Consider the following 13,471-nt stretch of genomic DNA (forward strand, 5'->3'; position numbering starts at 1 on the left):
CGCTTCAATTAATGGACCTTAATTCAGACAAATGTAGAGGAAGCCATGCCGTTTTGATTATAGTTGAGCCTGAATAACTGAATATTTTGATTACCAAAAACAAAGAATAACTGAATATTTCTGAAAAATACATGAAGAAATAAAAACTCAAAAGCTGAGAGATAGGGGGATTATTGGTGGCCATGGTGGTGGCGGTGGCCACGATTTTTTCCTTGACTTAAATATGTAATGCTAAAAACTTCATTTGCTAAAGTTCAGTCAGGAACTGTGTTCATGCTTCTTACGGAGCTTCTCCATAATAATTTTGAAGTTAAAGGTTGATTAAGGACTTTCCAGCCTTGTTTACACCTTGCGGCACAAGTTAACATGAAAGCAAGCGTTCCTACTTTTCAAATAATACTTGCTATCATGTACCCACCCCACTCTTCTTTGTTTTGTTATCATATACATAACATTTATGATGCCCAATTCTCCATTCTTCCTTTATTACAAGTCGTTGCATTTCTTCCCCCATGGTGCAATCATGCGCCCCACTCTTTCGCAACTTGTTCTGTCTTTATAGATTGGCACTGCCGTCTGCAACTAATATTATTCAATGATTTCAAGTTTTCAATCGAGAAAGAAAAGAAAAGCAGAAACACTCTGAAGTTCGAACTTCTCTCTTTTCGGTGCTCATGGAGAGAAGTCCTTTCCTCTTGTCAATAACGTTGTTGCTGCTGCAGTACAGTTCTATAGGCACAGGTGCAGCACAAACTAACATCACCACCGACCAGACTGCTCTTCTTGCTCTGAGATCCCATATCACTAGTGACCCTCACAACAACTTGGTCAACTGGTCAACCGCCACCTTCGTCAACTAGGTTGGCATTACTTGCGGTGCTCGCCACCTCAGAGTAGCATCATTGAATCTCTCTTACATGGGTTTCACTGGCACCATTCCACCAGACTTGGGCAACCTCTCATTTCTTATTGGGTGGTGCTTAAGGAACAATAGCTTCCATGGCATCTTGCCCAAGGAAATGTCTTATTTGCGTCGGCTGAAGTTGATTAACTTCGGATACAACAATTTTATGGGATCCATTCCATTGTGGTTTGGGTTCTTCTCCAAACTTCAAACCTTCAATTCGTATGGCAATTAGTTTTCAGATTCCATACCAACGACTATCTTCAACGACTATCAGGTACGCATGTATCAATAATCTATATGGGAATCTACCATTGATTGATCATTATGTTTTAACATCTATAAGCCCGGTGTCTTTTTTTCTCCAGAAAATTAGGGCAATTTTTACTTGCTTGTAGGTCATCCAACACTAAAAAACTCTCACTTGAATAGATGATTTGGTTTTTAATTTTAAGGGTGGTTGAGTCTATTCATGTTGGCTTTTTGCTATACTCGAAAGCTTTTACAAAACTTATATTTATGAAGCTAGGGACTATAAATTGTAAATAATGAATAATATATGAGCAATATTTATGGGCTTTTCACATAGACGCCCATTATAACATGACATTTTATAAATAAATATTAAAAAAAAACCCCTTCAATTTCAATATTATAGACAAACTCAATATTGTATCTTCACTACTATAAAACCTCATTATAAGCCACAAGTTGTTGTGGCCTATAATCATGTTGACCACAACGTAATTGTTCACATCAGAGGGTGTCGGTGGCCTATGAAGTGCTGGGTCTCACCCTAATTTTTTGGCTAAGTAAATTTAGGTTTTAGCCACACAAAAATTTTCACTTTTGAAAAAAGCTAAAACTTTTTCAAAAAATACAGAAAAATCTCTCAACTTTCAAATCAAAAACATGCAAATGTAAAAGATTCCTTAGTAAATCCAAAAATAAATAAGGGCATTTTTGTCCATTTTGACTTCTTTTAAAAATATTTCTCTCTCCTTTGGCATTTTCCAAAATGTCCTCTCTTTTTTTAATATTTAAAAATAACAATACTAGATACCATGAAATAATTAATTTTCTTTGTAATTGTACTTTCTAGATGCACGTGTTTCTTAAATCTCTGACAACTTCATCTAGTAAATACAAATTGCAAAATAAAAAAATATTCACAAGTGGCACGTTGTGCTCTTGATTAATAAAAGGCCTCCCATACACGCTTGTGGATAAGAATATGATGCATGCTTGAAATCCAAAAAATAAAAATAAAAAACTGGAACAGCTGCAAAATTAAGCAAAGAATGTGTGCACTGATTTGAGATAGTAAGAAATTAAAAATGCGGAAATCCCTTGATCACTGATTTCAGACATGTTACATAGAATTAGAATCATATCTATCTAGAAGAAGAACAGAAAATATAACTGGAAAGAACGCTCTCTAAAAAAATCTCTCTCTGCTAGTCCCCAACCCTTCAGCGCCGCTCTTGGGGGGGAGGTGGTCTGCCCCTCCTCCCCTCCCCTCCTCTTCCTCCTGTTTTCCCCTTCTCTCTTTTCCCTCCTCTTCCTTTCTCTCTGTTTATTTTTCCTTGTTTCCTCTTCACCCTCCGTGGTGATTTTGCCTCACACCCCGTGGTGATTTTGCTCACCCTCTGTGGTTCCCACCCAGAATGGGTGTTTTTCCCTGAGCTCTGTCTCATCTGGGGTTTCTTGCCTCCACTTCGGTTTCCTTTAGTCTTTTTCTGTTCTTCCTCAAGTTAACCCTACCCTGTGAGACCCTTTATCTCCCATCTATCCATCTCCTTTCTTCCCCAACCACCTTCACTTTTCACCCTCCACTTCTTACATCCACACTCTCCTCATCTCTTCTATGTAGTGATGCCGTTCATACATGGCCAGCAATTTCATCTGGGCGCCATTCAGCTACCACCGTTTGCCTCTCGGTTCCTCATCCACCGCTCCCGTTGTTCTTCCTCGGTGGTGTGTGGTGGTCCGTGGCTGCGATTAAAGTGCATCATGCACTTAACACTTGGATTATGGGAGCGCTTCTGCGCGGGTGGCCTGCTCACCCCCATCTTCCGTTGGCCTCTTTGATACCCCCTGGTGTCGGTTACTCCTCCTTGGTGGTGGCAGATCTGTTCCTGGTGGTGTTGTCGGCATGCTATGTGTGGCTGCTCCTGTGTTCTAGATCTAGGGTTTCTTTGTTTAATATTTTATGGGTTTCTGCTGTTTATTTGCTTTTCTATCCTTGGGCCTGTTTTATTTGTTGGTATTGGGCTGCATTGGAAATGAGTTTCCTCAATTTGTAATGCTTTCCACTATTAATGAATAGTATTCCCTGACCAAAAAAAAAAAAAAAGAAAATATAACTGACAAAAAAAAAAAAAAAATTTAGGGAAAACATATCTTAGTGTATAGGACTCTCTTCCTAAATAAATGGGGGCTAAACAACTGGCATGCTAGTCCAACATTTCTCAAAGTTGGCAACACACTACTTCCCAGCAACTTGGAATTGTATTTGTAGTGCTGGACTTCCTCACTTTCCAAAAGTCTCTCACACCATCAAGGCTTGCATCGCTCTGTAACCATAACACACATAAGTTCTCTCCTAGTTGAATAAAAACATGAAAAAAAATAAAGGCTTATAAATCTTTCTTGAGTGAAGCCAATTAGTCATTTTACAGTAAACACAACAGGCCATTTTCATTGAAATGAATGTTCAATTTACAAACCAAGAAAACTAAAGAAGAGTGAAAAGGCAAATTAAGTCATGATGTTTCTGCACCTGTGATTGTAAGATGGTAGAGAGCAAAGAGTGAAAAAGCAAATTGAGGAAGGAAAAATACGAAATCTATGCATGCACTTGGGAAAAAATCATCCAAACTCTCTTTGTGTACAGCAATAGAGAGCCGAAACAATTATAGAACAGAGTAATAAACAACTTGGAACGAAATGTCGAGTGAATCGCTTTTGCCTGGAGCAACCACCTCCTACATTCGAAGCTGCCTCACTCTTTAGCACCCACTTCCTAGATTTGAATAAGAAGACCGAAAAGCAAACATTTTTTTAATTATTAAAAACTGTATGATAATCGAAAAATTTGCCTACAAACTATTATTATATTATTTATTTTTATCTTTTACATTTACTGTTATATTTTAGGGAAATGGCCCTCAGTGCCACCCATTTTATAATTTTTTGTCAAAATACCACATCTCCTCAAAAAATTTAAAACTACCACCTATAAATACATTTTTATTGCCCACTTATTGCCCACATAACACTTTTTCTGAAATTTGTTCTCTCTCTCTCTCTCTCTGAAACCCAGTTCTTCCTCTTCCTCTTTGTTTTCTTCTCTACCTAAATCCAAACCCCAATTTGTCTTCCTCGAAGAAGAAGATCAAGAACAACCTGCAAAACCCACAGCTTTGCCCTCAAAACCTAGTTCTTCCTCTTCCTCTTTGTTTTCTTCTCTACCCAAATCCAAACCCTAATTTCTACCTCTCTTGAATCCCTTTTGCAACCTAAACAAACCCAAACAAAACCATCTTTTCTGAATATGACAGCATGTGTTGGCATTAGGTGGCCATTGTTTGAGCATTTTGGTCCAATTTTGGGGTTTTGAAATGCAGGCCTTCAAGAACGACAATCGTATTGTGATTTTATTGCGGTTGTATTGTAGTCGTATTGCTTTTGTATTGCTATGGTATTCTGTATTGTAGTCATATTACAAAAATAGTACAACCGCAATAATAGCACCAGCAATCACACTACAACATAATAAAATCTGTCGACTTGTGGTTTATAGTGAAAACAAAGAGGATTTGGGTAGGAATAAAGACTAGGTCCATCTAGGGGATTGATGAATAAGATTCGTTTACTTTGTCCTTCCATGTTGACCAAAAATAAAATGGGCACTGGCCAGCCACTATTTCTACGTGCAAAGCGTAGCGTTGGTGATTTCTGTGCGAGCAAAATGGGAGGATTGGTTTGCTTGTATCAGATTTCACAATCTCATTCATGTGGGTTTGGTCAGGGGTCTTGATTAAGATGTATCTGGGGTTTGGGCCATGAACCCACCGGTGAGATTATCAAATCCACTTTGTCAATTGTAAACATGTTCTTCTTTGCCTTGTTGGGAAACTTCAAAAATTGGGGATTTCACCCGATTCCTTTTCTTTATTTGACTTCATTTGGGTAGAGAAAACAAAGAGGAAGAGGAAGAATTGGGTTTCAAGAGAGAGAGAGAGAGAGAGAGAGAGAGAGAGAGAACACAATTTCAGAGAAAAGTGTTATGTGGGCAATAAGTGGACAATAAAAATGTATTTATAGGTGGTAGTTTTAAAAATTTTGGGGAGGTGTGGTATTTTGACAAAAAATTATAAAATGGATGGCACTGAGGGCCATTTCCCTATATTTTATGGAAAGTAATATATGAGATAGTGGAGATGATATTTTATTATAGAAAGTAAGGGGGGCCCAATATACCTCTTCACTTTGAAGTAGGCAATATTGCCTTGTTTGGGAGAGCAGGTATATTTTGCCTGCCCATTTGCATCTTCTCTTGGAACATGAAAATGTTGATGTGGCAAAGCAAATGAGTTTTGCCTACTCTTTTTGTTGGAAAAAATGGCTCACCTAAGGATACAAGGCTGGGGGAAGCGACGGTCGATGGGCATTCTGCATTGGTCGTTCGAAGTGATGTGGTGATCGAATCTACCTAAAACCGGTCGCCTATGAAGTAGAATGAATCGCCTAAGCGACCGGTCGCCAAGAACTCGATGACCAATCACGAGACTACGCCCAAAGCGAGCGGTCGCTCCAATCGTGCTATTTAGGGAAGAGGACCCATCAGTGCCCGAGCCCAACTTAGCGATTGGGGCGTGTCAAAAGCAGTATAGCCGTGCGGCTATAAGATTTACCCAAAAAAAAGACCACAGTAAAGTGTCAGCTATATTGCTTTTAAAAAACAATCTCAAGTATAGATACTTTATACATACTAGCCTCTTTGCGTTTCGCCCCTATGAAAATCTTTTAAAAACAAATTTTAATTTTAAATTTTTTATTTATTTTAAAATTAAAAAAGATAATAGGTAGTTGTGTTCCATAAAAATATGATCAATTATCTGATTTTTAATTTTAATTTTAATTTTTTAAATATAAAAAAGTGTGAATTTACCATATTATCTTCATTTAATTAATAATTTAAATTCTTAATGTTTGCATTAACAATGACATTTTCTGATATTTTGAATGTTTTACCATTCTATGCCTTTTACTTTATATATATAAATTAATTTGCTAGTTTCGATATATATACTTTATAGATTTAATTTTTTAATATATATTATTTGTATTCAATAATATGCCAAAATTATGTGTATATAGCAAATCATAGTTTCATTTCATATGGGTAAATTATATGATGTAGCAAATCATAGTTTCATTTCATACATACCATCCTCGATTCCAATTCAATGCTGAACTCGTTTTTTATTGAGTAGGTGTAAAATGTAAATAGTGTGATACAAGTAATTTAAAGACTTGCTAGCTACTTGTAATTTTTCGCTTCAATGTAATTGATATTAGGTGCCATCTAAATTCTAATGACATTTATTTTAGTTCCAGAGAAAAAATTAAGATATTGGAGGATGCTAAAAGGTTAATATCTAGGATACTGCAGCTTGTTTTATTAATTATTAACATGATAATTACAAGATTAGCAAGTAACTATTGAAGTGGTAATTGTAGAGTTCTTGTGTTGTACTTCCTAGTGTACAAAGTATACGTGAACGTAGCATACCCTCCAAGAAGAAACAAATTAATTGTCTATTGGTTTCTCCAACACACATGACTCCCCATTTTGTTCAATGACGATTACATTTCACTTGATAATATATGCTTCGCACGGTCGCATTAGCTATTTTCGTTCATTTTGTTTATTCTGGTTTGTGTAAGAAACATGAATAGAGTTCTTAAATTTTCCTCAAATTCTCAAAATTGATCGCGCATGAGTTGGTTTATTAAGTGTATTGGTTAGATTTCCAGTCATGTAATTTAATAGTTTAATCCAAATATAAGGGCCGTTCCCACATATACTGACACATATATTAGACAATCATATTCATATGTGACATATAAGATCATCCATACATTTTGCTCTTTTGCATTTCACAAATATCATTGTATAATCTTTCATGACAAAAAAATTTAAAAGTGCATTGGAATTAATATTTGCACTCAACTTGGTTGATGATCATTTTGCAAGAGAAAAAGTTTCAAAGCACTGTGGTCATGTAAAGTCTTGAATAATCGCAAGGTTTCTCATCCACACATTGTGGCCAAAGTGATTTTGATATTTTCCTTTCCTCAACTTCTAATTTATTTACTTCATAACGTCCCCAATCATATAGGTATATACTATAAAATTTTCATTAATTTATAGATATTAATTAATAACAGTATTTGATTATTTTTTAATTAAATTACGTTGTATATAAAACCGTTTGATATTTGACTGTTGATGCCAAGGGCCTTTTTATGTTTTTTTGCTCGCATTTTTTGTCAATTTGCTCATCGGAAGTGTAATCTGGTTGCTTATCTATTAGGTAAGCATGCGCTTTTGTCTTAGAATTTTCAAGTTTGGCTAGAGGATCTTACTTTGTGAATTTTTGATGTTTTGGCCAATGACAAGTTATTTTCTTAATTTTTTATTTTATAATGGTTGTGATGTTGTGGTTTTTTTTTAGCCGAATTTTCTTCCGTTTGGGATTTTTTAAAGGGGCCACACTCACTGAAGTCCAGTTTTTATTTTTGTATCATGAAATCGTTGTTTCAATGAAGTTATCTTTCTTTGATAAAAATAAATAAATAAAATAGAGGTAGACATAAGATAATGAACACAAATTAAGAAAGAAAATAGAAAAGACTTAAATAAAAGTAAAGGGCTTGGTTGAGGCTCGTTCGTTTGGGACTTTTGGATTGCTTGGTGGTTGAAAAGGACAAAGCGAAGACCAGGACGGTGACGTTTCACTTGGATTTTTCGAGGGAAAGAGATTTTAATAGTGGAAACTAGAAAATTCTCAAGCTTTGAAAGGAAGGCATAGAAATGGTACATGCTCTGGTTCAAACAGCACCACTTCTCCTCCAATGTTCTCCTTCTCCTCCTCCCCATGTCTCTAACTGTAGGTACAAATCTCACCACCTTTCATTTCCCAGTCTATAATTTCTTATTATGAGGCAATTTCTGCTCTAATTCCACCTTATTTTCTTTTCTGAAAGAATCAATGTTAATACTAAAATTCTCTCGTTTTCTTTGCTGGTTTTTTTATTTTTGGCTCATAATCTTGTTACAATTACTCATAAATGGTTTGGTTTTCTTGGGTTTTTAAATTTTTATTATGCTCCTCATTCTGGTGCTCAAAATGCATTGAAAAATACTGGGAAATGAGAAGTAGATTTTCTGGGTTTTGGTTATTACAAATGGGGTCGGTTGCAAATGGTGAGTATAAGTAATGGACACAAAAAAAAATTCCTTGTATTTCAGTTGTGCACTGTCAAATGTCAATGCTGGAAAAGCAAGGTGATTTTTCTTTGAGTGAAGAATCTTCAAAATGTTTAATAAGCTAACTTTAGATGCACACCATGAGCATTGATCTTGATCTTCAACTTTAGCAATTCCCAAATGATACTACATACTTGTATGTAATTCCAAATGCAATATGCCTCTGTGTTCTCAGATCCAAAGCGACTACCAATTGTATACGGTTAGGTTTTAAACACATTTTGCAAGCTAGTGTTGTGTTTCTTTTGTTCTTATCTAGTCCAAAGAGTGACATTTTGCTCTCCTGTTTTACAGGGGAGTGCCTGGTAAAATAATGATGAAGTGCTGTTCAGAGCAATCTGTCAGCAGCAAGCCTCTGACCAGACATGTTTTATCCGGCTTTGCTGCAACGTTAGTATTTGTCTCTCAAATAAACCAGGTTAGTAGATTTAATCTTTTGTAGTGTTATAGGATGCTAGAATTGAAAATTTATGTTCTGACAAAGCTTCCTCCTTCAGGAGAAGCAGAAGATTTATATTCCTAGCTGGTAAATTTGACTCATCCAATTGTATAAAAAACTTTAAAAAGCATAGGTGTTGGACCAATCATTTCCTTGGGTTACATCTTATAAGCTCCCAGTAAAAATTTAGCCCCTTCAGATCTACATTTGTTTCAGTTCTTTCCCATATCAGGATTGTCAGAAGATTTCTGGTAGAGATGCTTGAGCTTTGTGTTCTTGATCTTTTATTTAAAACCTTGTAGAACAATGAGTTGTCCGTTTCCTTCAATTCTCCACTCTGTAACAATTTACTTAAACTAGATTAGGATTTTCACGAGAATTCGTTGGATTGATGGATAGAAAGTTTATTGAGGAATTTAGTCCAAAACTAGATTTCCATATGGTTGTAATAACAATAGATATTAGGTATTCTTGTGTCATCGCAGGAGCTAGAGGGTACTTGATGCCTTTTACTGCTTTTGGGCAGGCCGTTGCATCAGATGCTTCCCATCAACAAAATATTTATGAGCTTGCAAATGCCCCTGAAAAGACAGTTACTCTTCCGCTTGACAAGGGATCTGATGAAGGAGGTGAGAAGCTAATGATGATGAGAGGCATGACTGCAAATAATTTCAACCCTATTAGATATTCTGGAAGGTGGTTTGAAGTTGCTTCGCTGAAACGTGGATTTTCTGGGCAAGGTCAGGAAGACTGCCACTGCACCCAGGTAAATTCGGGTATGTGTAGCTACTGCGACTTTTGGTGTTGAAATCTTGCTTCTGGAAATAATGTAGATATGATAGGAGTTTAGATTCTCCCCCTTCTGTTGCATTGGACTTGACTGCAGATCTGAATTGTTCAACCTGCTCATCAAGCATTCGTGAGCTGTCTAGCTGTCTATCAATAGCCTTTCCAAATTGCAAGTGGTCCAAATCATTCTGAAAGCAATATCAGCTTTCTTGTCATGCTTTGCTTCTCATTGGTTATGGATAACAGGTTTTTTCTGCCAAATGTTAGCCACCTTATTCTGACTGCAAAAGCATTTGATTTAATAAATTGCAGGGTGTGTATACATTTGATATGGAGAAACGGGCCATCCAGGTTGATACCTTTTGTGTTCATGGTAGCCCTGATGGATATATTACTGGCATAAGGGGAAATGTTCAATGCCTTTCGGAAGAAGATTTGGGAAAAAATGAGACGGTCCTAGAAAAGCAAGAAATGATCAAAGAGAAGTGTTACCTCCGTTTTCCAACATTGCCATTCATCCCGAAGCAGCCATATGATGTGATTGCAACTGATTATGACAATTTTGCGCTTGTTTCAGGAGCAAAAGATAGGAGTTTTATACAGGTACTTACTCATGAAATGACTTTCATTTTATAGGAATATTCAGGATTCATGTTTATCTGCGTATAATTTTTGGCATTGATATATTTCAGATTTACTCCAGAACGCCTAATCCTGGTCCTGAATTCATAGAGAAGTACAAATTTTACTTGGCCAACTTCGGATATGACCCAAGCAAAATTACGGACACCCCACAAGACTGTCAAGCAATGACGGATAGTCAGTTATCTGCAATGATGTCCATGTCCGAAATGCAACAGGCTTTAACAAATCAATTTCCTGCTCTGGAATTGAAGCGCTCTGTCCAGTTTGACCCCTTTACGAGTGTATTTGACACTCTAAAGAAGCTTGTGCAGCTTTATTTTAAGTAGTCCTGAGCTGGTTAGTCTTGCTCTTCTTGTTCCTTATCTGTTCTGTTCTTACCAACCAGCCAAAAGAGAGAATATGTTGGTGTGCAACTACTTCAACTACAACTATACTTTCATATCATCCATGATTTTAATTTATAATCTTCCTCTAATTGTACATCTTGGAAACAAGTCTGGGTTCTTGGCAATGAGATCAGCTCTAGGAAATGTTACACTGTAATAATTACAGTTTGTGCCACTAGAAGCAGTGCCCTAACTACAAGAAACGCTTGCAAGAAATGGGGATAGCAAAATGGTGCTATTTCCTAACTCATGCTAGGGTACCTACAATTTTGATGGGTCTTTTGGTTTTTTGGCTGATGCTTCTTGTGTTGTAGAAATGCCATTTTCTAACTCTTGGCCAAGAAACCTTATATCTATGCAATCCCATCAACTCCTACACACAACTTTTACCTAATATATTTTTGGGAGTTTCACTAAAACACCCAAAATGGGGGTTGAAATTATAAAAAAACCCAAGCACTATTTAAACATATAAACACACCCAAAACCCATCATTACACACACTCAAAACCCATTTATAAACACACCCAAAAAGTTGACTTTGGGGTTGATTTTGGGTGTATTTCTATGTTTAAATAGTGCTTGGATTTTTTTATAAATACATGTTTAGGATTGGGTTTATTTATAAATTTGTATATATTTTTCTCCCTCGTCTTGTTTGTTTGGTCAGAAAAATGGTCTAGAGGATGGCAACAGGAAGACAGCTAAGAAGATATATTTCATACCCATAAAATATATATATATATATATATAAATATTTCAAAACAACAACTATTCTTCCAACATTATAATTCTTAAAAAGAAAAAAAGAAAAAGAAAGAGTAAATATCTGTAAATAAAAAAAATAAAATAAAATGGGTTTAGTTGGGCCAAAAGAAGGCCCATAATTTCCCAGCTGATCCGCACCGACGACATCCAATATAAAACGGGAGCCTGGTGGAAAAGGGTGGGAATATTTTTTTGGTAAGAAGTGTTTACTCTGGAGAAAAGTAAAAGGCGAAACGAAAACCATGAAACTCTCGTTCTCTCTTCCATCGAAACCCTCTTCAAACCCCAACCCCAACCCCAAGCCCTCAACCACATTCAGCGACAGCATCGCCGACCCAAACGACGACAGTTCAATTCAATACGTCAACGAATTCGACGCCTCGAAACCCCTACGCGGCGACCCCAAAACCCACGTAATCCCTCCGATCCCTAACGAATGGCTGATGAAACCCGAATCCGAGAATCGCTCCGAGGTCCGGTCGCTCACTGCCAGGATTTCCAACGGTCTCAATCTCCGGCCAAAGCTCGAATCGGAGAACGGGGAAGGCGATGAACGGTTGAGATCTGTAGGCGTGGATTTGGAGACGCTGGCGCTCCAGAAATTGAAAGAGGACTTGGGGCGGTTGCCGGAGCACAGGGGAATGGAGGAGTACAACGACGTGTCGGTGGAGGGCTTCGGGTCGGCGTTGCTTGCCGGGTACGGGTGGTGTCCGGGCAAAGGAATAGGGAAGCACGCTGAGAAGGATGTCAAGGTCGTGGAGTTCAGTCGGAGACCGAACGACAGGCACGGGTTAGGGTTTCGTATGGGTCGTGTAGACGACCAGCAGTGAATAGTACAAAATGTTTTCAGTGTTGCAATTTTTTTATTTATAAATAGCTTGTTTAATTGAAGGCTAAAGTATATATCAGCACATTATTAAACAATCTTTTGCAGGCTAGTCGTCTCAAATTAAAATTCCGGTCATCATATACGACGATTAAAAAGACTAGTACCAATTGCGATGCTCAGTTCTCGGTTTTTTCGTTCGATTAATTTGATTTTTTTGTTGTGCTTCACCCAGTACAGCCTAAAATTCAATTGATCCACACACATCCGTCACGAACTTAAAAGGGAAACAACAAAAAGATAATAGATGACGACGTTGGAGGTGTAGCTGGGTTGAGACCGTGAGGTAAATGAGGGAGGTTGAGACTGAGGGATGATGAACAATCGAACCTTGATGGAGATGAGAAAAGCTAAGATAGATGAGGAAGTTAGGATTTTAGTTGTACATTCATAAGAAAGATAAATTAGCTATAGAGCAAAAGGTAGGGAAAAGTGAAATATTCAAAATACTAGAAAATGCTTTTGATTAATTCAAATATTAATAATTAAAATTATTAATTAAATGAGAATAATATGGTAAATTCACATTTTAATATATAAAAAATTAAAATTAAAACAAAATCAGATAATAAGTCATACTTTTATGAAAAATAACTACTCACATTATCTTTTCTTAATTCTAAAAATAAAAGAAAACCAATTAGCACATGCGTGAGCATGTGAAAGGGCTAGTAATAGTATATGGGTGCGATTTGGTTTTAAGTGACAACAATCGATAAGCTGAATTGGGTTCAAATTAAAATTGATTTTTTAATCTTTTCTGCTTCCATTCCGTTGGATTCAATTTGATTCAGTGATTTATTAGTTTAGATGCCCACCCCTAACAAAAATTCGAAGAAAGGGTTTGCATCAAACCTAGCATATTAGAAAAAGAGATCATATTTATGATATGCTTCGGTTTTTTAGTTGAAAATCCTTCTTACAATGTACTTGCATTAGAAAAATATCGACTCCGTAAGATTTCATAGGGTCGTTGGATCTAAGGAGGACAATTTTCCCCACATGTTAGGGTTTCCGCAGGTGAGTTGGGTAGGAGGATAAAAATTGAATATGGGAACAAATTTGGAGAAATTTTCAACTATAGGGTTTCCGC

General features: G+C 36.7%; 2 protein-coding genes across 5 annotated transcripts; both read left to right on the forward strand.

The window, feature by feature from the left end:
* Window positions 1-7,930: 7,930 nt before the first annotated feature.
* On the forward strand, window positions 7,931-10,813 carry CHL (chloroplastic lipocalin). Of its 4 annotated transcripts, XM_089047938.1 has the most exons (6): window positions 7,969-8,089; window positions 8,641-8,667; window positions 8,760-8,883; window positions 9,431-9,670; window positions 10,006-10,296; window positions 10,386-10,813. In XM_089047938.1, exons 1-6 carry the CDS (start codon window positions 8,010-8,012, stop codon window positions 10,662-10,664), a joined length of 1,041 nt encoding a protein of 346 aa, XP_088904064.1. In that variant the 5' UTR covers window positions 7,969-8,009; the 3' UTR covers window positions 10,665-10,813. The 4 variants fall into 4 exon arrangements, with proteins under 4 accessions (XP_008226818.2, XP_088904065.1, XP_088904064.1 ...); XM_008228596.2 differs by lacking the exon at window positions 8,641-8,667 and having other exon boundaries at window positions 7,931-8,089; XM_089047939.1 differs by lacking the exon at window positions 8,641-8,667 and having other exon boundaries at window positions 7,966-8,085.
* An 851-nt stretch (window positions 10,814-11,664) lies between these two features.
* LOC103326384 (protein MOS2-like) lies at window positions 11,665-12,416 on the forward strand. The gene has a single exon (XM_008228595.2). It carries the CDS (start codon window positions 11,735-11,737, stop codon window positions 12,320-12,322), a length of 588 nt encoding a protein of 195 aa, XP_008226817.2. The 5' UTR covers window positions 11,665-11,734; the 3' UTR covers window positions 12,323-12,416.
* The last annotated feature ends 1,055 nt before the right edge of the window (window positions 12,417-13,471 follow it).

Source organism: Prunus mume, linkage group LG3 (genome assembly GCF_029339155.1).
Source record: "Prunus mume cultivar Tortuosa linkage group LG3, ASM2933915v1, whole genome shotgun sequence".
Lineage (NCBI taxonomy): Eukaryota > Viridiplantae > Streptophyta > Magnoliopsida > Rosales > Rosaceae > Prunus > Prunus mume.